At 47.6% G+C, this 23,252-nt stretch overlaps 1 protein-coding gene across 1 annotated transcript in view; it reads left to right on the forward strand.

The window, feature by feature from the left end:
* NOTCH1 (notch receptor 1) overlaps positions 1-23,252 on the forward strand; it is an 80,607-nt gene that overhangs the window by 20,034 nt on the left and 37,321 nt on the right. The window contains exon 3 of the mRNA XM_073314625.2: positions 22,490-22,752. Within this exon, the coding sequence (XP_073170726.1) occupies positions 22,490-22,752 (263 nt within the window). The remainder of the gene's footprint in view (positions 1-22,489; positions 22,753-23,252) is intronic.

Here is a 23,252-nt window from a genome sequence, read left to right on the forward strand (position 1 = left end):
TCTCTGGGACTCATCATCCCATTGAAAGGCAGTTACTTCCGTGTAGCTATTTACCATCATTGATGAATAGTCCAGGCTGTTTCACTTCGTGATGGGATTATATTGTGTTTCATTACAATGGGGACTTTGATTCCAAAATTGTCCAGATATTTCTGCCAACAAAACAATACAAGATTTGCCCCCTCCCTGCTAGAAAGAGCAGCAGCTTGAGTTCCTGTACTTCCCTCAACCACCCCTCCCCTCTCACACAAGCATTTCCAGCTTTGGGGAATTCCTTTTGTTGTCTTTCAGATAAAAACCTACTTCTTAAAATCTCACTTAGATGGCTTGGGCTAGGTATAAAAAACATCGAAGACTTGGGATTACAATTTGATTTTTTTTTTTTTTAAATTAAGCAAAGATTGCAGCTGCAGCTGCCTGCTATATTAACTGTATGTCACTCATAATAACCCGTTGCTTACTCACCCACTGTTCCTTTCTAGCCGGTGTCCTGGGGTGTTTAATAAACTCAGGTGTGGACAGGAGTTTAAAGTGAAACAGGCTGTTTTTAATTTAGCATCACTGTTTGGCTGTAGTGGTTCCCACGGTGATTCCGCAGTTCTAGTGCTGTGTTCCTTAGCGGGGGGGGGGGAGATGAAGGAATGCTGGCAAGAGGAAATTCTTGTGCTGGTGCTGGTAGGAACAAATCTTTGCCCTTGTGTTTTATCCAAGATGTGCCGGGTGTGTGAGCGCTGAACTCCGTCCTCAAACCCAGTTGCAACAAGAAGCGGATGAAGGACAGACAAGCCTGCGCAGTTCTCCGTGGGGTGTAGCACAGGGCAGAGTGATTGTACTGGCTTTCAGAGTAGCAGCCGTGTTAGTCTCAAATCGGTTAGTCTCCATGGTGCCACAAGTACTCCTTTTCTTTTTGCATGGGCTTTGCTTTGACCCTCCTCCTTGTCATTTGGGGAATGAATTTGTAGTGTTTTGTGTACCTTCCTCTGAAGCAGCTGGTTATGGCCACGGTCTGAGGCAGGGTGCTGAGCTAGATGGGCGGCTGGCCTGGTGCAGTCTGCCAGGGTGAGCAGCCCTCAGTGGTGAAAGAACAGGTTAAGGACTATTTAGAAAAGCTGGATGTGCACAAGCCCCTGGGGCCGGATGCGCTGCATCCGAGGGTGCTGAGGGAATTGGCGGATGTGATTGCAGAGCCATTGGCCATTATCTTTGAAAACTCGTGGCGATCGGGGGAGGGCCCGGACGTTTGGAAAAGGGCTAATGTGGTGCCCATCTTTTAAAAAAGGGAAGAAGGAGAATCCAGGGAACTACAGACCGGTCAGCCTCACCTCAGTTCCTGGAAAAGTCATGGAGCAGGTCCTCAAGGAATCCATTTTGAAGCACTTGGAAGAGAGGAAGGTGATCAGGAATAGTCAACATGGATTCACTAAGGGCAAATCATGCCTGACCTACCTGATTGCCTTCTATGATGAGATAACTGGCTCTGTGGATATGGGGAAAGCAGGGGACGTGATATATCTTGACTTTAGCAAAGCTTTTGATACAGTCTCCCACAGTATTCTTGCCAGCAAGTTAAAAAAGCATGGATTGCATGAATGGACTATAAGGTGGATAGAAAGCTGGTTAGATCGCCGGGTTCAATGGGTAGCGATCAATGGCTTGATGTCTAGTTGGCAGCCGGTATCAAGTGAAGTGCTCCAGGGGTTGGTCCTGGGGCTGGTTTTGTTCAACGTCTTTATTAATGATCTGGATGATGGGATGGATTGCACCCTCAGCAAGTTTGCAGATGACACTCAGCTGGGGGGAGAGGTAGATACGCTGGAGGGTAGGGATAGGGTACAGAGTGACCTAGACAAATTGGAGGATTGGGCCAAAAGAAATATGATGAGGTTCAACAAGGACAAGTGCAGAGTCCTGCACTTAGGACTGAAGAATCCCATGCACTGCTACAGGCTGGGGACCGACTGGCTAAGCTGCAGTTCTGCAGAAAAGGACCTGGGGTTTATAGTGAACGAGAGGTTGGATATGAGTCAACAGTGTGCCCTTGTTGCCAAGAAGGCTAATGGCATATTGGGCTGCATTAGTAGGAGCATTGCCAGCAGATTGAGGGAAGTGATTATTCCCCTCTATTCGGCACTGGTGAGGCCACATCAGGATTATTGCGTCCAGTTTTGGGCCCCCCACTACAAAAGGATGTGGACAAATTGGAGAGAGTCCAGCGAAGGCAATGAAAATGATTAGGGGGCTGGGGCACATGACTTGAAGAGAGGCTGAGGGAACTGGGCTTATTTAGTCTGCAGAAGAGAAGAGTGAGGGGGGATTTGATATCAGCTTTCAACTACCTGAAGGGGGGTTTCCAAAGAGGATGGAGCTAGGCTGTTCTCAGTGGTGGCAGATGACAGAACAAGGAGCAATGGTCTCAAGTTGCAGTGGGGGAGGTCTAGGCTGGATATCGGGAAACACTATTTCCCTAGGAGGGTGATGAAGCACTGGAATGGGTTACCTAGGGAGGTGGTGGAATCCCCATCCTTAAAGATTTTTTTTTTAAGGCCTGGCTTGACAAAACCCTGGCAGGGATGATTTAGTTGGGGTTGGCCCTGCTTTGAGCAGGGGGTTGGACTAGATGACCTCCTGAGGTCTCTTCCAGCCCTAATCTTCTATGATTCTGTGCTCCTGCTTTATGACCCAGCCTTCTGGCCAGGTCACTAAACAGTCCTCCCCTTCTGGGGTAAAGTCTCACTGGACTCGCTATTTGGGTATCATCTCCAATTCTAGATTATGCCACTTCCCTAGTGGTGGGTAGGGAAACTGGGGCCACCCACTACTTCAGGTTCCAGCTCAAGGACCCTCAAATCAGCAGCCATGGGCTGCACCATCTCAAATCTTGCTGCTGTTTTCCCGGGCCCTTCCTACTCCAGCCCCATCAGGCTTCTGCTCCACCACCCTTGTTTCAGGGCAAGGAGCCAAGGGCTTCTACTCTCTCCTTGGGTCTCTTCCTTTGCCTCTCTAAGCCCAGAGAATGACTGCAGGCTTCCATGTTGCAACCCTCTTTCTGCTGCATACTTCCTGGCTTTATACCAGCCCCGCCTGGTCCTGCCCAGCTGGGTACTATCCTCAGTCAGTACTTGCTCATCCAGCCTAGTTCTCCCACAGGTGTGGCTCCTCCAGTTACTTAACCCCCTCTGAGTCTTTTCTGGGATCCTCTGGGGTGAACTCCCCGTCAGAGGTGGGAATCTCTGCTTGCTTAGGACAGGACCCCCCCAAACGCATTTCATGAAAACCACTGAACCCCCCTCAGAAGCTAACAGCTTTTAGCCGAGAGAAAGCATAAACTCTGTAGCTAGCTGGGTGGGATCTGAACCAGGGACCCAGGAGTGAAAGGCCCTGTATCCCATTACCCTCTGCTCTCCTCTCCCCAGTTATTCTTCTTAATGCACTTTGTTCTTTAAGTGGTTGTTGAAAGTCTTCACTGCGTCTAAAAGTGTCCAGCATCCAGGTGTGTGTTGGAAAGCCGTGAACTGGCTTCTAACTCTTGATCCTCCTCTTTTGCCACCTCGCTTACCCCCCCCCCCCATTACTTCTCTCTTGCTCTCCTGGGAACCCATTGTGACTGCTATGAAACATTCAACTTCTTAACGGATGCATATGCCAGAAACCACAGTGAGAAACTGCAGGTGTAGTTTCAAAGTAACCTGATCCTAAACCCACCATGCCATCCTCATTATTAGGAAGAGCCTTAAGCTCTGCAGAGGAGAGATTGGCTTGAACAGACCTCTTGTGGGTTTTTGTTTTGTTTTTTAAAGAGGCAGGTGTTTGGAAATAACTCATGTCTCATTTGAACACAGCAGTGGGTGTTCTGGGGATTTTCCCCCTGCCCCCCAACAATGATCCACTTTCAGCCCACCGGGGGGGTTTGAAGGTGCTCCTGTGTGCTTGGCGTTGGAAAAGCACAAACAACCAGAGGGCGGGGAAAATCTGAAAGGGAGCAAGGTTTAAAAACAAAGGCTTCCTCTAATGTGAATGCTCACACGCACACAACCTCCTGGAAGCAGAAGGTGGTGATGAGACAGGCAGGTGTTCTGCCGAAGGCTCCCTGGGGAGTGTAGAGCCGGTCTGGTTAAGACTTTGATCATTCTGATGTTGAGAAAACTCCCACTTTTATATAGGTTGTGCGTGCTCTTCAACCCCTTTTGACATGAGCTGTTTGATGCATACAGCACAGATCATGGGGCTCCATTTTGCCGTGGTCCCCCAGCCTCCCCGACACTCCAGAAATCCAGAATCCCAGGAATATAATTGAGTTGTATCTAGAAGAGCTGGTCAACATCCTTTAGAATTCAAAATTGTAAATTTCAATGAGAAAACAGGAAAAACTGTCAGAAAAATGTTTGTGATTGCCTTCCCCCATCCCCATTTTTCAACCTGCTTTAGTTTTCTAATGTCTGATCCAGAGAGCAGTCTCCTCGTTCATCCCAACCCATCTGTTGCACTAGAGGTGTCCTTTAATTTGCGGGAGGAGGAGGACCTTTCCCAGTGGCCTGTCCATAACCCAGGTGGTGATGGTGATTTGTGTTATAGTGGTGCCTAGATGCCTGTTGTGCTAAGTGCTGTACAAACATCAAATAAGAGGTAGCCCCTGCCCTGAAGATCTTAAAAATCTAAATAGATAAGATAAAGGAAAGGAGTTCCTATTTTTATCCCTGCTGAGGCAGAGGTTAAGGGACTTGCCCAAGGTCACACAGGCAGTATGTGGCAAGGCTGGGAAGTGAACGTGGGTCTTCTGACTCAGTGACTTAAGCACAAGACCATCCTTCCTCCCCCGAATTGTGGTGGCCTTGGAACAACCTCCTTGTCAGAGCCCTGTTGGAGGAGAAAGTAGTTTAAAACATGGAATGTTCCCGTGGTAGCCCTGAGGAATCATGGCAGATGGCCAACAGGACAAAGCTGTCTTTCCTTTCCACCTTTAGGCTGTGCCTGGAACATCTGGTGACTTGTTCACACAGCCACACTGGGAAGGCAGTCCAAGAAAGGATGCATCAGGCTGAAAGAGAGAGACTGTAGTTTACCTCTGGCTAGTGCACAGACCTGGGACTCCTCCTGCTATTTGCTTTCCCACAGGGACCAATTTTCCATGCTTGTTTGTCTTCTCTCATGGCAGGAAAACCTTAGTTTGTACTGCACTAGACCAAGAGATGCAAGCTATCTTGCTGTCACCTCCATTTCCAGGTTGCAATTAAATAGATGGGATGCTTCCAAAGTTAGCTAGGCTGACGCCCTGACATTATGCTGTCACGTAGACACTAGTTTTCATGTCTAATCCTTGGCAACGCTCCTCACAGGAATTCTGCGGTGACCACCATGGCTGGTGTGCACTCAGGGAGAGCAGCTTCCATGAGTTTATGCCTCTAAGTGGAAATCAGGATCTACTAATTGCACTCAAATGAACTGATTTTTCAGTGCATGAATGAAACCAGGACACCAGCTGGAATACGGGAAGCAAATCTTTCTCTCTCTGTCCCCAAGAGCAGCTTTTCTCTACCAATGGGCCTTGCTATTATTATTTGTATTGCGGTAGGGCCTGGAGCTGCAGGCAGAGATCAGGGTCCCATCCCACTAGGCACTGTGTACACAGCTGAAAGGCTGATCATTTAATTTAAACTAAGAAATATGGGCTTGATTGTAGCCTATGTTCTCCAGCGAGAATTCAGCTGAATAGAAACCAGTGATCTAACTAGGTGAATAAACTCCGCTGTGTAGGAGTTTAACAGTAAAAACAGACCTGACAGTTGTTTTCAAGCAACCACTGGGTTACTAGACATGTATTTCGTTTACATAAAGGGACTTTTTAAAGACTTGCCCAAGAGGTAGACAGTTCTAGTTCCTGTTTATCTGCATGGAGATGACCATTATCCACTATAAATGCTGCAAAATAGTTTAATGAACTGGTTGTACACCACTGCCCTCTACTGCTTAGAATCAGAAATTGTTCAGCTGTGTCATAGCCTTTATAGTGCATCCAACTCAAGGAGAGTCTCCTTTTCTTTGATGGTCATTGGCAAATGTTCCACTATTGGGATATCCAGATAGTGTTTGGCCAGTCAGGGTTCTGCTGGAATTTGGCCGGTGAACAGGTCCAAATTGTGTTGCAACACCCCTGCTTTTGACCTAGACAGGGAGTCGGGTTATTGCATGGTGCGTGGATGATCTTTTGGCTCATTTGGCTACAGTGGAATTTAAAGTTTGCCATGAACACGATTTCTGAGCTCTCTTTTCGTCAAGACCAAAATGGCTGCCCCATTGAGGGGGCCAAGAGAATGAGGAGATCAAAGCAGAGACAAGACTGTCCAAACATTTGGTTTGATGTTACTTTAGCACATGCTACATATATTCTTATCACAAAGATAGTTGTTTAGCTTTGAGATACTGTGCCAAATCGAGGAAGTTGCCTTTAAGGCTCAGTGAGGTCCACGCCCTAGTTTGTTGTTGGGAAAGGGCATTCTTTAGGATGGTGAAGTATGACGTGAAACCCCGGAGGGAATACCTCATGGATTTGATTTTCATCTCCTCTGCTGTGCTGTTTCCGAGCAATGGAAAGAATGCTGTGCCAGGCGCTCTTCAGACACCAGGTCAGGTGGCTTATCTAGGATCATTGCTAAAAGGCCACGAATACTGTGGAACAACAGATTCGCTTCGTGGCTACAGCTGGGGTGTGCTCTACGCACATTCAGCATAGGTTGCATTTGTGTAGGACTTTTCATCCTAACATTCTTTATAAACATTACACTGTGGGTTTGGGGAGCGTGATTGTCCTCATGTTACAGATGCAGAAATGGATGCACTGGGAAGTGAAGTGACTTGCCAAAGACAACACAACGAAGTTAGAAACCAGACTCCTGACTCCCAGTCCTGTGCTTTAGCCACAAGACCTTTCTTCCCCATAAAGCAACAGTTTCTTTTTCCAATCTATCGCTGTGCAACTAGATCTTGTGATAAGTATTTTTTTCTTTTACAGCTGCTCTTTCCATCTTTCCCTCTCAAGCCTCGCCAGCATACGCTAATGCTGTGAATGCTAACGAAGGAGAATGTCTGGGGTCAGATTGTGAAAGGTGTTGAGCCCCTACATCTGCAGGTGCACCTTTCATGTGCCCACATCATTACCATGAGGAAGGGTAGGAAATCCCTGTTCCACTGAAATCACTGAAGATGTCTGCCTAAAAATTGACAGCATGATTCAGCCTATTTGTCCCTTTATGCAGCAGTGATGTTCATCCCCAGGGAGGTATTAGAAGCCCTGTCTCTTGGGAATGCACAGATCCCCTGGGGAATTTACTGTAGGGAACACTCTTGTATTGCCAGCCATATGGGGGCTGGAGAAGGCCCCGTGTCTAATCTCTAACATTGAGAGGTTAGCTCCTGCCTCGCCAAGCTCTGATATGTTCCTGGTACAGATGATAAAGTGCTGCTTTTATTGTCCGCTGGCGACATTACCCACCGGCTGATGAATAGCTGTAAACTTTGAACCCAGGCATTTGGTGTAAATAAATAAATAAATAATCCCTGTGATGTGAGAGCAGGGACTTGTCCATAAAACACCACCTGGAGCACAGCAGGGTTTGTAATCTCTGAGGGCACCACCTGTAATCAATGAGGTGAAGGGAATGCAGGAAATGCAAGGCGAAGGCTTGGAAATCTGGGGCTGGTGTGAGTGGCAGATGTCAGCTGTGGAGCTGAGAGCACTCTCACCTGCAAGTGACTGCTATTCAGGAGGCAGAGGGAAACTACGGGCCCCATTAATTCAAAGGCAGGGGGACTAATGAAAGCCATGACCCTTCCTTCCGAGACTTTCCCACAGGTGCTTTTACCTTAAGGGAAAACAAACATGGCCGTTTATGTTTCCAGCAGCTGAGAGTTAGGAAGAAGTTACTTGCTCGTGTCTGAGATTAAGCAGGTCAGTGTAAACTTGGTGGGGATGTCTAGAAGGTGTGAGGTGCTGGTTCCAAACTCATCTCCTCCCCACCCCTCCCCTCCCCACACCTTTTTTTGATTCTTCCTCACTGAACCTAACCGCACCAGAAGGCCAGTCTTAAGGGAGCCCCCAGGCTGGTGTACTAGGCCACCAGCATTTTCTTCCTGGGGCATGTACTTAGCCTTGCTAGGTGGGATTACAAGCACCTCTGGCTATTTTCTAGAGCAGCTGCCATGCACCCCCATCTCCAATAAGTGACTCCGCCTCCTGAATGCCATGGTCCTAGGATTGCTGGAGCTCTGTGGGTGAAACCGTCTTGTTTGCTGTCACTGGGAAGTTTTAATGTTATGCCCCACGCAGGCTTTGTTCTGAGCCCTACTGACTCTCATTTGTGGCTTTATCCCTTTGCACTGGAGGCAACAGTGCCCAGCGCTGGCCAGAAAAACACCCACTTCCTATGACAAGAGTTTTCCTCCTGCCACCCTGAAAACCTAAGTGGGGTGTCTGCGGCTGAAAGCTCATGGGTTAGTAATAGTCTCGTGTGATGCTAACTGGGAAATGCAGGCTGGCTCTGTTTACGAGTGCTGATTCTGCTGTACACACCTGGCATCTTTTCAATAACCTCATCTGCAAGAAGCCCTTAAAATGCTGGTTGTTTCATAGCATAGGATGTTACCATGTCTGTCTTGTGAGGGCTTTGCTGCTCTCCCCCATCATGTGCTGCACATCCCGTAGGAGTGTAGTCTTGGGTTTCTTGTCAGTCGTTTTTGCTTTGGGGGTGGAGAGGGCAGTTGGCTTGTCATCTGTCCCTGGGGTGGCAGATGGGAGCTTAGCTTAGAAAGGAAAACAGCAACACTCTGAATTAGTCCTGGGTTAAAGGTCACAGAAACATCTGCCTTAGGATGCTTTCAGTGGCTGCATTTCTATAGTGTATGAGGGACAGAACCTGTTGCTGGTAAGATGAGAGAGAATCCCTGCACAGTGGAAATATTGAAATAAGTGAACAAAAGGGGAGGCGCTATTTGTTGAACAAGAGACACGGGCCAGCCTTTGGCATGCGTCCTCCCCGTCCCTGCATGCTGTCAGCCCCTGAGTCTGCACTTTGTGCTTCTGTGCCACTATCTCACCAGCCCTGTCTTAGAACGCAGTTATACTAGTCTCTTTGCAATCAGCTCTGTGATACTCTGGAGGCCAGATTGAGACCAGACATAGGGAAGAACAGCTGGCTTCAGTGGAAGATACCTGGTCTGCACTGGGCCCTGGGTATTTACATTGTATTTACCTCTTTTAAATGCACATTTGAGTACACCATATTCTTAGACACTCAGCACACAGGAAACGAATTTATTTGGGGTGTGCGTAATCTAAAAACATTAGAACAGGTACCCAACCAACTCCTACATCCACAAGTCATACGAGCATGTGTGCGGGTGTGGTTTACACACACACACACACACACACACACACTTATACAATCCATGGATGTAGAACTGGTTGGGCACCCTAATATTTCTAATATTTGTGTTGCAATCTGTTAGAGCCTGGGATAGACACAGTGGATGAAAGTGACCATACTATGTAGCATTTCAAGTCAGCCATAGTCCAGCAGCTGGTGCATGGAGTTGGGGGCTGCTACTCCCAGTTCTGCCACTGTGACTCACAATATGGTCTTGGGCAAGTCACTTCACCTTTTGGTGCGCCATCTATAGAAGGGAGAGCAGTGTGCAATGATCCCTACCTTAGCAGAGCAGCTTGAGATCTGGGGATACAACGTGCTAAAGAAATGCTAAGGATTATGAATTAGAACCTCCCCGGCCACCTTTTTTTTTTTTTTTTTTTTAACCATATTACATTTTATTACTAGAAAATTTGGCAGGGACATACCTTTAAAAAAAGCCAAACCCACCACAGTGGTGTCACGGGAGCTGACCCATCAAACTCCCTGTGTCGTCGCTAAACTGAAAGGACGTCAGAGTGATCGTAAAGAGCAAGAAGCCCAGCTGGTGTAAATCGGTATAGCTCCATTGGGATGAGCCGACGTACGGCAGCTGAGAATGCTGCCCAGTATCTGTATCTGCACGTGTCGGAAACTGGTTGCTTTATCAGCATTCTGTTATGTCTTATCCCCATTTTGCGCAAGATCTCACCTGATTCTATCAGTCACATTTGAGTCAGATCATTTTGAAAATGTTATCTTAAAAATGCAGGGGATTTTGGGGGTCAGGAGGCAACTTTGTCATGGTGTGTCCTCTCCTAGTGTGCTAACTCAACCTTTTCCCACCCAGGCAGCATCTTAAATAACTTAGCGAGGTCAGTGTGGGTGCAAGGGAAAGTATTTGGTGAAAGGTGTTGAGCTCAGGTGTCATTTGCCTGTTGGAGTCTTCTATCCATCCTTTCTTTTTGCAGTTGAAATATTTGACACTTCATCGCCAGGTTAATGAATAAATGGAAGCTTCTCCCAGCAGGGAGAACACAGATATTTTAGCCATTCTTGTTTGCTTTGGGAACGGGCTGTGGATGGGTCGGGATTTCTGCCTTGGGAACTGATTTCTGGCATGAGCTATTGGTGGTTTCAAAGGGAATCTGGGGTTTGGGAGAAAGCAGATCCCCTCTGTGATGCAAGGGGGTTTGCCTATATTCTGCCTGTCAGCACATGAAAACGAATATGTATCTTTGACACGTCTAGTGCAAATTCTTATTCAGCTCAGATTGCCCTGCTGTGTAAAGGCAGTTTGCTTAAGGGTGGGATCTGTTATATGGGGGATTGGTGTAGCCCATAGAGCTAGCTGCTGCATTTATTTAATTCAGCAGTAATGCAAGGAACCTACAAGCCTGTCTCCTGTAAGACCTGGGCGTCAGCAGTTAGCATATGGCTTGAGGCCTATGAACTTTGGCACAGACCAGTGGCCTAACGGTCACCCCTAAGTTTTGGGGAACTGTGAGTAGAGTGTTTAAGGGAGACGTTTGTCCATAACGACACCAGCCAGCTACAGGAACATGAGCTAACACCACCTTTGGGATATTTTAGGATGGGAATGTTTGCAGATGTCTGACCACAAGAGTTCCATGGAATGAATGGACATATTGGAGAATAAGCTGAGATCATTAATATACTAACTTATAGGAGAAATGCAGCCCAACGTTAGTAGGGTGAGGACATACAAATAAGGAAGAGGGGAGAAACCCCTACTGAATATGCATTAAACATAGTAGCATTAGTGTAACATATAAAAGAAGTTGTACACCAGCCTGGGGGCAGGAGAAGAGAGAGATTTAGCCTTTGGGAGGTGCCTGGATGATGGTCATTGGTGATGAGGAGGATGGTGATGAGGAAGATAATGGCTAACACTTCAGGTTGTTGTGCAAGGGGTGATGTGAGTATATGGATGTTCAGATGCCCATTCTGCATCTCTACCGCGGTTAGAGTGTTTGTGACATTGCTAGCTGTATTAATAAACTATTACAAATACACCAGGGTTCCTAAAGTGTGAGTGTTGCAACTGTGCCCATCGAGGTTTACAACTATACAGTCATTTTAATAATACTGGGCCTGATCTCAGGACAAGAACCTGTCAAACCTCAGAGTGATAACTGAGAATTCTTATGGAATCAATGTAATTAATATATGATTCACAGATCGGGCTACATGGGTGAATGAGGCTAGGAGGGCTAAAAGTCTGTCTCTAAACGCCCTGCTAAAACATTTTGGTCCCGGGGCAGTCACACTATCCTGGACCAAAACCCCATACAGTTCATAGAATCATAGAATATCAGGGTTTGAAGGGACCTCAGGAGGTCATCTAGTCCAACCTCCTGCTCAAAGCAGGACCAATCCCCAATTAAATCATCCCAGCCAGGGCTTTGTCAAGCCTGACCTTAAAAACTTCTAAGGAAGGAGATTCTACCACCTCCCTAGGCAACGCATTCCAGTGTTTCACCACCCTCCTAGTGAAAAAGTTTTTCCTAATATCCAACCTAAACCTCCCCCACTGCAACTTGAGACCATTACTCCTTGTCCTGTCCTCTTCTACCACTGAGAATAGTCTAGAACCATCCTCTCTGGAACCACCTTTCAGGTAGTTGAAAGCAGCTATCAAATCCCCCCTCATTCTTCTCTTCTGCAGACTAAACAATCCCAGTTCCCTCAGCCTCTCCTCTTAACTTGTGTGTTCCAGACCCCTAATCATTTTTGTTGCCCTTCGCTGGACTCTTTCCAATTTATCCACACCCTTCTTGTAGCGTGGGGCCCAAAACTGGACACAGTACTCCAGATGAGGCCTCACCAATGTCGAATAGAGGGGGACGATCACGTCCCTCGATCTGCTCGCTATGCCCCTACTTATACATCCCAAAATGCCATTGGCCTTCTTGGCAACAAGGGCACACTGCCGACTCATATCCAGCTTCTCGTCCACTGTCACCCCTAGGTCCTTTTCCGCAGAACTGCTGCCGAGCCATTCAGTCCCTAGTCTGTAGCTGTGCATTGGGTTCTTCCGTCCTAAGTGCAGGACCCTGCACTTATCCTTATTGAACCTCATCAGATTTCTTTTGGCCCAATCCTCCAATTTGTCTAGGTCCCTCTGTATCCTATCCCTGCCCTCCAGCGTATCTACCACTCCTCCCAGTTTAGTATCATCCGCAAATTTGCTGAGGGTGCAATCCACACCATCCTCCAGATCATTTATGAAGATATTGAACAAAACCGGCCCCAGGACCCACCCTGTGCTGTTGCCAGTAGCTTGTATCTTGTTTACTTTCCTAAGCTGTTCAGGGTTGGGTCTGGTTAGTAGTTGGATGGGGTGGGAGACAGCTAAGAAAAACCTGGGAAGAGCACTACCAACACTGCTTCCTTCTTCCGTCTGGCCTGAGTTAAAACAATAAATGCTGCATCCTGGTGCTAGAAGGGGCTATGCTGTCTCTTTGCATTCAGTGAAAACCAAGGTTAACTGATGACGGGATCAGTCTGAAAGATCTCCCCACTTGTGATCAGGAAAGATCCCGTGGCACTTTTCACAGGAGTTAGCGTTGGATTTTCAAAGGAATTTAGCCAAGGAACTGAGCGCTGGATTTTTAAAGGTATTTCGGCACCTGGTGGGATTTTCAGAATCCTCTAGTCGCCTTGACTAATTTCCATTTCAGACTGTGACATTTCACTTCCCTGAATCCCAGTATTGTCAGCCCCAAGCATCCAAATTCATGAGTGAGGCCTTAAAATCATGAGATTGATTTAAAAATCAGAAGATTTAAAATAATACATTTTGGATTCTTTTTATTTGCCTTTGGTTTCTGAGCCTTTAGGTGTCACATGGATCATGTTTTCGAGCTTTTCTCTGCAACCATAAGGACCAGAAACTTTTTTTAAATGAAAACTGAGCTTGTCAGCTAATCACAGGATTCCCAGAGCTGGGGCTTGAATTAAAACACCAAACAGTGTCAGACTCGCAATAAAATTGCAAAAGTTGGCACTCTGTGGTATCTTCTTTGTATTTCAACTAACTACAGTACCCTTCACTCCCTGTTCTAAGAGTGGATCCCGCAGCCACTTGCACATACAAGTAAAGTTACTCCCCTGTGTGTCTGCAAATATGGGCCCATGAACTGCAGAAGTTGGTGGTTTTTAATGACAAATGATTCTTGTTTGTAAAGAGCTATAAGATCCTGCAGGGTGGGCAGTGCTAGAAATGTATAAGATATTATTAATTATCTTGTTTCCATGCCTTACAAGCATGGAAAAAACAAGCTTAAGTTAAGGAGTTGCTGGTGTCAGCGTTCAGTATTCCTGATGAGACTGATAACCATTTGATGGTCTCTGCAAAGACGGCAATATTCATGCCCGCAGCTGGGGGATAGAGGAAGCCCTCACGCCATAGTTTTGAAAAGATAATCAGATTAATGTGAACCTGCAAGGAGAGCTCCACAGAGTGAGATTTGATGGTAGCTATTTCCCTAGAGTTGGATTAGGAATATGTTTTCCCCAATGGCAAGTGGGAATGACATCCCATTGCTTCCAGTACTGAGTGCATAGCAGAGAGAGACACCGGGACACTTTTTTTCTTTCCTTTCTAGTTTTGATGGTTCTAATTCAGCAGTTGCAGGGAATTAGGGGCCGTGATCCTGCAATTGGGTCTGTGCAGGTGGCTCCTGGAGTCAGTGCAGAGCCCTGCCGGGTCTTAGTCAATGTACCATATAAACCTGCAGTGTTGCATTGATTACAACGGGAATAACCCACCCGGCTTTTTGTTTGGTTGCTTTTTGCTTAAAACTTGCTTTAATAGTAAATTTTATCCAGTCTTTCTGTGTTTGCCCCTATCTGCTCCTTCAAGAAAGAAACTAAAGGTGCTAATATTACGAAGTCCATTTTATCAGAGGGGTAGGCATGTTAGTCTGTATCCACAAAAACAACGAGCCAGACTTCTCGTTGTTTTTCAGGTCGCTTTTGTCTTGCATTCTTTGCACACATCAGTTCCCTTTCTTTCAGAATAGTTCTGCTGTCTGGTATGGCCAGAGTTTTCTCTCCCAAGGAGTGTTGCAAACTTCCAGGTGTCAGGACTTAGGCCCTGATTCAGCAAATCAGTTGAGTGCATACTTATATTCCAGTGAGATGGAGCAAAGCAAATGCTTTGCTGAATTGGGGCCTATAAGCAGTGTTGTCAAATGAATTTTGGCCCCAAATGTTCAGAATTTCTACAAAACCACCTTTTCAAAACCTAAGAGCAACAAAAATATTTCTGTGAAACTAAAGAAAAATACAAACCCAACAGCTATTTTAAGACAGCTGCCCGTAGTGCTTGTAAGCTGTAGGTTGCTGCACTAAGAAACTGAAAGGGAAACCGACCCTAAACAAATATGAAAGTGGCTTCCTTGTCCAAGGTGTGAGAAATGCAGAAAGTAAACAAAGAGCATAACAATTTATAGCATCTTAACACTTCTTTTGCTGTTAATGTTCTGCAGTGTTACTGATGACCTAGGCAGGGACATTGGTTTGTTTAAAATAAGATTTGTAAATTTAGAGACCCTTTAACATGATCATATATTCATAGACTTTTAGGACCTTTTTTGATCAACTAGTCTGAGTTCCTGCATAACACAGGCCAGGAACTTTCACTCTGTGATTGCTGCATCAGGCCCATAACTTCTGATTGAGCTATAGCCACTGAATCTTAAAACGCTGCTAACAAGAATCTAAATTGGAAATGGTCCGAAAACTAATTGGGTGGGTGGGCTTTACTCCCAGCAGTTTCCATGTGAGCCTTATTTCAAATCCTGACAAAACCCCACCACACATGAATCTGAATTCCAATTATGGAATTACTAAGAACCCACCACGTCCCAGTTCCCTTTGATTCAATTCCCACTAGAACATGGTTGAATGCCAGATGAACTGAGGCTGATATTAAAAGGAGAGTGGTTTCCAAGATTATAATGTCACTGCAATTCAGTACATCCCTGGATACAGAACCCTCTTCCCCCGCCCCTGCTTCTCACTTCACAAACCATTGAGCCTCTGCAGGGACCCAACATAGGAAGGTGCCACTGAGCGAGCTGAAGACAGTTTCACAGCGTATTCCTAACGGCAGAGCCCGGTTTGGTTTGGTTTTAATACGGCACATTGGGGTTTTTTGTTTGTTTCTCTCTCTCTAGGATGGAGACGGGTGAGAATCTTGCGATGTTCTCATCGCAAGCAACTGTGAAAGTTCTGAGGATTGTTTTTAAAAAAGGGGGAAAATGGTGGTTTTAACAGATGACTGCACACTTTAGCAGTTTACAGTCGGCGTGCCTTCGCTGGCCCTCTGGGACGGAGAGGGGGGTGCGCTGCACAATGGCCTCTCTCATAGGAACAGCAGGCTTCAAAACCAGCCTGTTGAATTCCCTAACGCAGGGATGCAATTCAGCCACCCAGAAGTCCACTTCCTTCCCCATCCCCAAAGCTGCCCCCCGCCCACCCTGTGCAGCTCTTGAAGTTTATTGGACGGCAGGGTACACGGCAGCTGCCGTCCCCTCATTAACATGCACACCTGCTCCCCACAGCCTTTGTGTGTCCAGCAGATGCCCTGATTTATTATTATACACATTTTCTTTTTCATTGGGCCTGGATAATGCCATCTCATTAACTCAAAATGTCTCAGAATCCTGACAAATTCTCACACAATCCCCAACAATGAAATCAGAATCAGGTTAAAAAAAGGGGGGGACTGGCTGTGGGAGGAGGGGGGACGGGACCTAGATGTATTCCTGCCTCTCTCCTCTCCCAGTAGAACGTTTTGCAACCTGCTTCTTTGGTGGCTTTAGCACAGGCTGGAATGCCTCTGGGTTTTACGCTTGCTATGCTCATTGGAAGAATCGCCCCTTTGGGGCTTAATAATATTCAGCATTTTGTAAACTCTTTGGCGGTTTGCAGGCTATCAGGGTGGGACCACAGGAACCTCACACTTCCGAAGCAGTTCAGTTTTGCCCAGTGTCAGGTTTGAAACGAGGCTTTGTGGAGCGCCGAAGTATTCATTAGAGAAAATCAAGATAGTTCAGCTCAGTGTGTTTCTGATCCTGTTCTCTCTGGGAGCTGAGGACTCAGCCGCTTGGAGGATCAGATGTTAAATATGCATATATTATTTATTTCTGTTACGGTAACACCTAAGCACCTCGAGCAAGGCTCCGGCCCTTGCTATTCTAGGTGCTGCACAGACGAGGAACAGAGATGCCAGTCCTTGACCTAGAAAGCTCACAATAGGACAGGACCCAACAGATGGACAAAACACAAATGGGAGCTGTTGGGAGGATGAGATCACAATGAAGTAACAGAGTTGCATGTGAGAACAGAAGGCTCAGTTTGCCACTTGCATAACCTGAGTTAGCCTCATGGGTGTGTTTACTCATACTAAGGATGCTCGTAGAGCTATGCCAACAGGAAGTGAAGTAAGAGGCATCTCATGCTTAAAGATCCAGGTAATTTTTTCTTTGCTGCTAAACATGGCAGGGTGAAATGGCAAAGAAGCCTTATGCTGGCTTAAAGGCCTCAGTTCACATCAGTGGTGCTAGCAGCCACTGTTTGTTTTCTATGAACTTCTGTACACATGACTCTTTGCCACCGCTGTTCACATGGAAGTTGGGGAAAGCAGAAGTCTCACCAGTCCTCATGCAAATATATTTGCACAAATGCTTGCACCATATATAGCTTATCCAACTCCTCCTCCTTTATAAAAGGATTAAGTTATCCAGTCACAAGTGCAAAAAAATACTGTGACCTCGAATGACCAATCGCAAAGTGTAACTCGTGACTACCCACAGCCAGTAGCTTGTCAGCAAATCCGCAGATTTGGTCATGTGGGGAAAAGAAAGCATTGAATAAGTTTGAAGGGTGATCGAATTCTTAAATAGTGACAAGTGGGGAATTAAAAAAGAAAAAAGGGGGTTTCAGGGCCAGATTCGCAGCTGGTGTGAATCAGCATCTCTGTAGTCATGTCGGTGGGGCTATGGGGACTTATGCTAGTTGAGGCTCTGTCTCTAACCAATTTACTGAGCTGTAGTGCTAACATTTCTGGCAACGGCAGGAGGGATTCTGATCACAGCTCCCCACTGTGAGTAGCTTTATTGCATGTGGCTGTTAAAAGCATGTGACCAGAGCCCAGATCCAGTGCCTGTTGAAGTCCGTGGTGGTCATTCCATTGACTTCAACGGGCTGTAGATCAGGGCCCAAGAGCTACAGAACTACGCCTTGTCGTAACTCACTACAATCTTTCTCCAAACTCATTTCCCCCAGTTACAGCTTTGATGGTCGCCAAATAATGTGAAATAGGCAAATGTCTGGAGGAGAATTTAACAGGGTGGGCCAAACTCTGCTCTCAGTTACATCTGTGTAAATCTGGAATACCTCGATATGCCAGGTCACCCTGCCGCTGTCTGCAGAACAGTGACTCTGGAATTACAGCTGCGTCACCAGGCTCAGGATCCAGCCCATGTCCGTCACATTTCACTCCTTATGTGCTCCTTTTCTGGGGAGGCTGCTGATTAGAGTCTGGCAGGGCCAAGGCAATGGAGTAAAGCTCCCTTTGAAGCACAGTAATGCGAGCATCCCAGTTCAAAGAGCGAAATAAACAGCATCTTGTGTTGAAAAGGCCAAACAAAAGGTGCTGAGCCGGGCGGATTTGTGCCAGAGAGGTGTTGACGAGACTTGTCTCCAGAACCTTCTTTTGAGGATCAAGTGCCCTCCCTCTTGCCTCTGAAAGTTTTTCCCTATCCCACCCTTCCCCCTCCCTGTTGTCATCAGCTTGGAGGGGTCTCTGCTGCGGGTCGGGTTGTTCCCAACAATGGGGTGCATTGAAATCCGATTGTTGTTCCCTCCCCCCGCCCCCTTCTTGTTTAATTCATGAGTGAATCAAAGAGAACAACTGGGCGCAGACATAAGGGCGAACCCCACTTCATTGCAGGAGATTCATCTTTGCTGGGAGGATTTGGGAGTGTGGGGTTAAGGGAATCTCTTCGAAGCATTAAGCCTGGTCAGTTACTGGAGGACCGGGGATACCACAAAGCAAACTTAAGCAACCACTGTTTGTGAGTCAGGAATGACAATTTATTCCGTGCATAGCATGTCAATCCCCTGGTCCTGCAAGCTGCAGAGTACCCTGAGCTCCTGCCGACTTCAGTGCTCGTTGAAGTTGCTCAGCCCTTTCGCAAGGTCACCGTTTCACAGCTTCCATTTTCTGCTGGGTTTTACCCATATTTATTTGGGGCTAGATCCTTCCACCCGTTACTGAGTAGCCCTTTACCGCGTGAGCAATCCTGTTGATTTCAGTGGGGCTAGGTGCAGAATAAGGTAACAAAAACAATGCATGCTTTGATATCACGCTTGTCAGGAGTAGATCTCAGTGTTTTATAAAGGAGATCAGTGTCTTTACGCTGGGGGGCAGAATCTGGCCCTTATTTCTTCCTCCTCTCTTCCTCCCTGCCATCATCCCTGAAAGGCTGGCTTATGTTAAAGCACATAAGTGTTAGGTCAGAAAACACTCCCCATTTGCAACCCATTCCCATCACCTGGTTTTGTTTTTTCATGAGCCAGTTGGCTTGGACCTTTTGGCTTTTGGTAACAGATGGTTGGGCCAGTGGCCATTTCATGTGTCTTTTTTTAAAAGGCCTTCATGCTGAGATAAGGATCAGGCATGTGTTTGTTTGGCCCCCTCCCACTGTTGGAGAGAATACTGCTTTGGAAAGCGTTTATCTTCAAGGAAGAACTGAGCAGCTGTTTAGGAAGACTGTAATGTAAGAGAAAGCATAAATATGCCACACCTGTTATCCAGGCTAAAGCTGAGCTCTTGTTTGCCAATGCTGAGATATGTTTGACTCTGATTTCTGCAAGACAGGGAAGTTGGGGAAGCTGTCGGTTGTCGATGAAATAGTAATATTGTAAAGTTTACATAAAGCCAGAAGGATCTCAAAGCACTTTACATGAGAGAGTTGTGGCCCTTTTAGGCGCCCATCCAGCCAAGCACTCAAGCTGATGAGTAACTTTAATCACATAAATAGTCCCATTAACTTCAGGGAAATGACTCGGGTCTTAGCATTATACACATGCTCAAGGGCTTTGTTAGACTAGGGGCTTTGGCTGCTGCACATGTCAAAATGCAAAGGGGCCCCTGATCACAGATCATTCTGAAGGCACTTTGCATGCAACCCCTTTAAGCTCTCTGCTGTCAGGTTGCAAGTGGCCAAGATCTTGAGACAAAGTGGTGGAATTAAGAGCACGGTCGGAAAGGCCAGCTGTATGTTTCGGGACAGAGGGGTGGAAATTGATCTGTCAACGTCAAATCTGGCTTACTGTTTAGGAGAGGGCGAGGGAATCTATCCAGGGAAAAGAAGCATGTGGGTACAAAGACCTCCTAGCACTGTTCAGAATACTCTCTGGTGTCCCACAAACCCTGATTGGGTCTCTAGAGGGACTTCGTCTTATGATTGCAATGTGGCATTTTAGTTAAACATCCAAAGGCCAAGTGGGCAGAGCACTGGACTGGGACTCGGGAGACCTGGGTTCTATTTCCAGCTCTGCCACGGGCCTGCTGGGTGACCATGGACAAGTCACTTTTCTGTGCCTCAGTTTCCTCATCTGTATAATGGGGATAATGACGCTGGCCTCCTTTGCAAAGTGCTCTGAGATCTACTGATGATGAGTGCTACATGAGAGCCAGGTGTTATTATTTTGCAGGTCTCTGCATGCTATCCGGCAGGGGCCGGCATATGTTCCATGCTTCTCTTTCATCTTTTCCTTCCCTTCTCTCTTCTCCAGAGAAGCCGGCACAAGGCCTATACCCCACGTAAATCTTCAAAATAGGCCTCAAGTGGTCCGTTTGTCCTGGCTCTCTATACAGGGAGGAATTTCAAGCAGAGTGAATATATCTCACACACGCGTATCATCAGTGCTTGGGTCGCTTTGATCTTAGACTTGCATATTAAAAAAAATCAATAAAATGGTATTTCCAGCAAACATGCGCTATGCTGACTGGCATCCCTTAAAGAAATAGACCCCAACAGCTCTGATATTGATTAGGGACAGGAGGGGGGGTTGGGGATTGTTCTTCCTCTGCTCAGCTGGTCTGAGAAAGGCAATTTACTTGGATCCCAAGCTTCAGTTATTTGGTTGTGCTTCAAGGGGGTCGGAACATGCCCCACAAGCTCTTTGAAATCTCAGTGATTTATGGCACTTCTGTGCTCTGGAAAATGTTGGAGACAGGTGGCAAGGGATGGGAGCTACAGGGTGTGTGTGAAAGTGATTCCCACGCAGGCATGGAAGTTGGCAGCTTCGCGGGCTGCAGGGAGTGTTTTTCTTTCTCTCCTCCACAGCAGGTCGCGGGGGTAATCAAAGGTGCCCATGAAAGGACGGGGAAGGGGAGAAGCCAAAACAGATGCTGTAACTGAAACCACATGTGCAAAAATTGTCCTAAGATAAAGCAACCCGGTGCTATGGACCAAGCACAGAAGCCTATATCAGGCTTTAAGAGGGAAAATGCCTATTCAAGCTGAGAGCACAGGATCTGTATGCTAGTGTTAGTCTAACTACCTTTTTACAATACATCTGAGATGGGAAGTGGGCTCTTCTCTGTCTGATTTTAGCACAGACTGAACTTCTCCCTTTCTTTTCCCCTGCACAATCCACCTAGCTGTCTTGTACCAGGTGTATTTAACCCCCGACAGCCTGCACTGAGCTGCCAAAAAAGGGAGCTGCTGTTTGCCCTCTGTGTGTTTACTTTGTTTTTAATGATCAATGTGTAACTCAGTCTGAGACTAAACCTGGCATTTTCTCATCGGTGTGATGGTCACACCCCACAAGGCAAATGGTAACAGATCAGAGAAGAAACATTATAGTTAATAAACCTGTATATTACTGTAGTACCTACAGGCCTGGATCAGGATCGGAGCCCCATTGTGCTAGGTGCCATAAGCACCAACTCCGTGGGTGCTCCGGGGCTGGAGCACCCACGGAAAACAATAGTGGGTGCTCAGCACCCACTGGCAGCCCTGAGGATCAGCTCCTCCCCTCCCACCCACCAGCAGGCCCCACCAATCAGCTCGTCCACCTCCCTCCCAGCACCTTCTGCCCACCACAATCAGCAATTCAGGGGGTGGGGAAGAGGGGGAGCAGCGGGGGGGGGGAAACATGGGGGGTGGGGCAGGGATGGGAAGAGGCAGGGCGGGGAGAGGTTTTGGGGGAAAGGGTGGAGCAGGGTCGTGGCCTAGGGCAGGAGGCAAGGCTTTGAGCACCCCCCCAGGAAGTCAGAGCCTCTGCTAGGTGCTGTACAATCCTATGATTACACGGTCCCTGTCATGTAGCGCCTGCAATCCAGTCTGCACAGGCAGACTCCATACCAGTCAGTGAGTCTCCTCACAGACGCAAGGGGTCCACCTGCACAGACCCGATTGCAGGAAGGGGGTTAGGTGCTGTCTGACTTGCCCAGTGGCTTTGTCTGTGGTTGTTAGGGCTGTGAAATTCTGGACAGAGGCTGCACTTGGGAGGAGGAAGAACATCCTAGGGATGAAGAAAAATGTCCCCTTTTACTTTTCCCTGCCGTCAGAGTGGGCACCGCAGTACCGGTAGGAACTAGTTCACTGCCACGGCTCTTGTGTGAGTGATAGTACCTAGCACGCTCCAGAGAAGGATCTCACAGCACTTCCTCCACACTGATTAAGCCTCATGATGCCCCCTTATGGGAGGGGTGGGACCAAGTTGCTTCTTTGATGCTAAAAGTTTGGCCTGATCCCCTTGTATCGTAGCCTGGTGGTTATCGGGGACTAAGTCACCCGGGGCCGCGTGTTTCCAGAGCCAATCTGCACCAATTGAAATGTTGTTTGTTGCATTGTTGTGTATGCGGCTGGCCTGTCTGAGAGCTCACCACTGGCCTTTGCAGCTAAGAATTTAGATACACAAGAGAAATGGACCAAATCAAACCCTTTCCCCTGCGCTTGCCAGCTCTCTGCAGGGGCCGCTTTATCTTGGGAATGGTGGGGAGGTCTGATTGACTCTGACTTGGTGTCTTTTCTTCTCCCCAGATGCAACAGTGCCCACGTAGGTGACCGGTGCCAGCTGCCAAACCCCTGCCTCAGCTCCCCGTGCAAGAACGCCGGCACCTGCCACCCGGTCATCCGTGGCAACGCTGTGGACTACACCTGTTCCTGCCGCCTGGGCTTCACAGACAGGCTGTGCCTGACGCCCGAGGAGAACGCCTGCCTCAACAACCCCTGCCGCAATGGAGGGACCTGCGACCTGCTCACGCTGACTGACTACAAGTGCCGGTGCCCTCCGGGGTGGTCAGGTGGGGCCAGCACACATACCTCCGTCAGGGAGCCCCGAGAGCCCCACTGCCCCCATCCCCAACACACAGGGGTGGGATTGTTGTAATGCCCTGCATGGAGCAGAGTCCCCAAAGCCAGGACGCGCCTTGGAAATCCAGGGCAAGGGGTATTTACAATGCCTGCTCCCACGTAGCAGCCCCCATCTGGTCTTCTAAGGGGCTCACTGCAGCTGGTCAGGGGCAGGAGGGCCCATGCAGAGCAACACGGGGTGCTTCCTCCTGTCCCCAGGCAGCGAGTGTGTTGCCGTCCTCATGGGGGCGTGGGCCTCCTACATGACAGTGCTATCCAGTGCCTGTCCATGGGAATGGGTAGAAAGGGGGAGGCTTAGAAACCAGCCTCGAAACTCCTACAGGCTCCAGGGAAGGCAACAGCAACTCCATCCATTTGTCCTGTCCGCTCTGCGGGGACACGAAAGATTCCTCAGCCTTTTTGGTTAGTGGAGTGGCTTGTCCCGTTCTCC

Source organism: Lepidochelys kempii, chromosome 16, assembly GCF_965140285.1.
Source record: "Lepidochelys kempii isolate rLepKem1 chromosome 16, rLepKem1.hap1, whole genome shotgun sequence".
Taxonomy (NCBI): Eukaryota; Metazoa; Chordata; order Testudines; family Cheloniidae; genus Lepidochelys; species Lepidochelys kempii.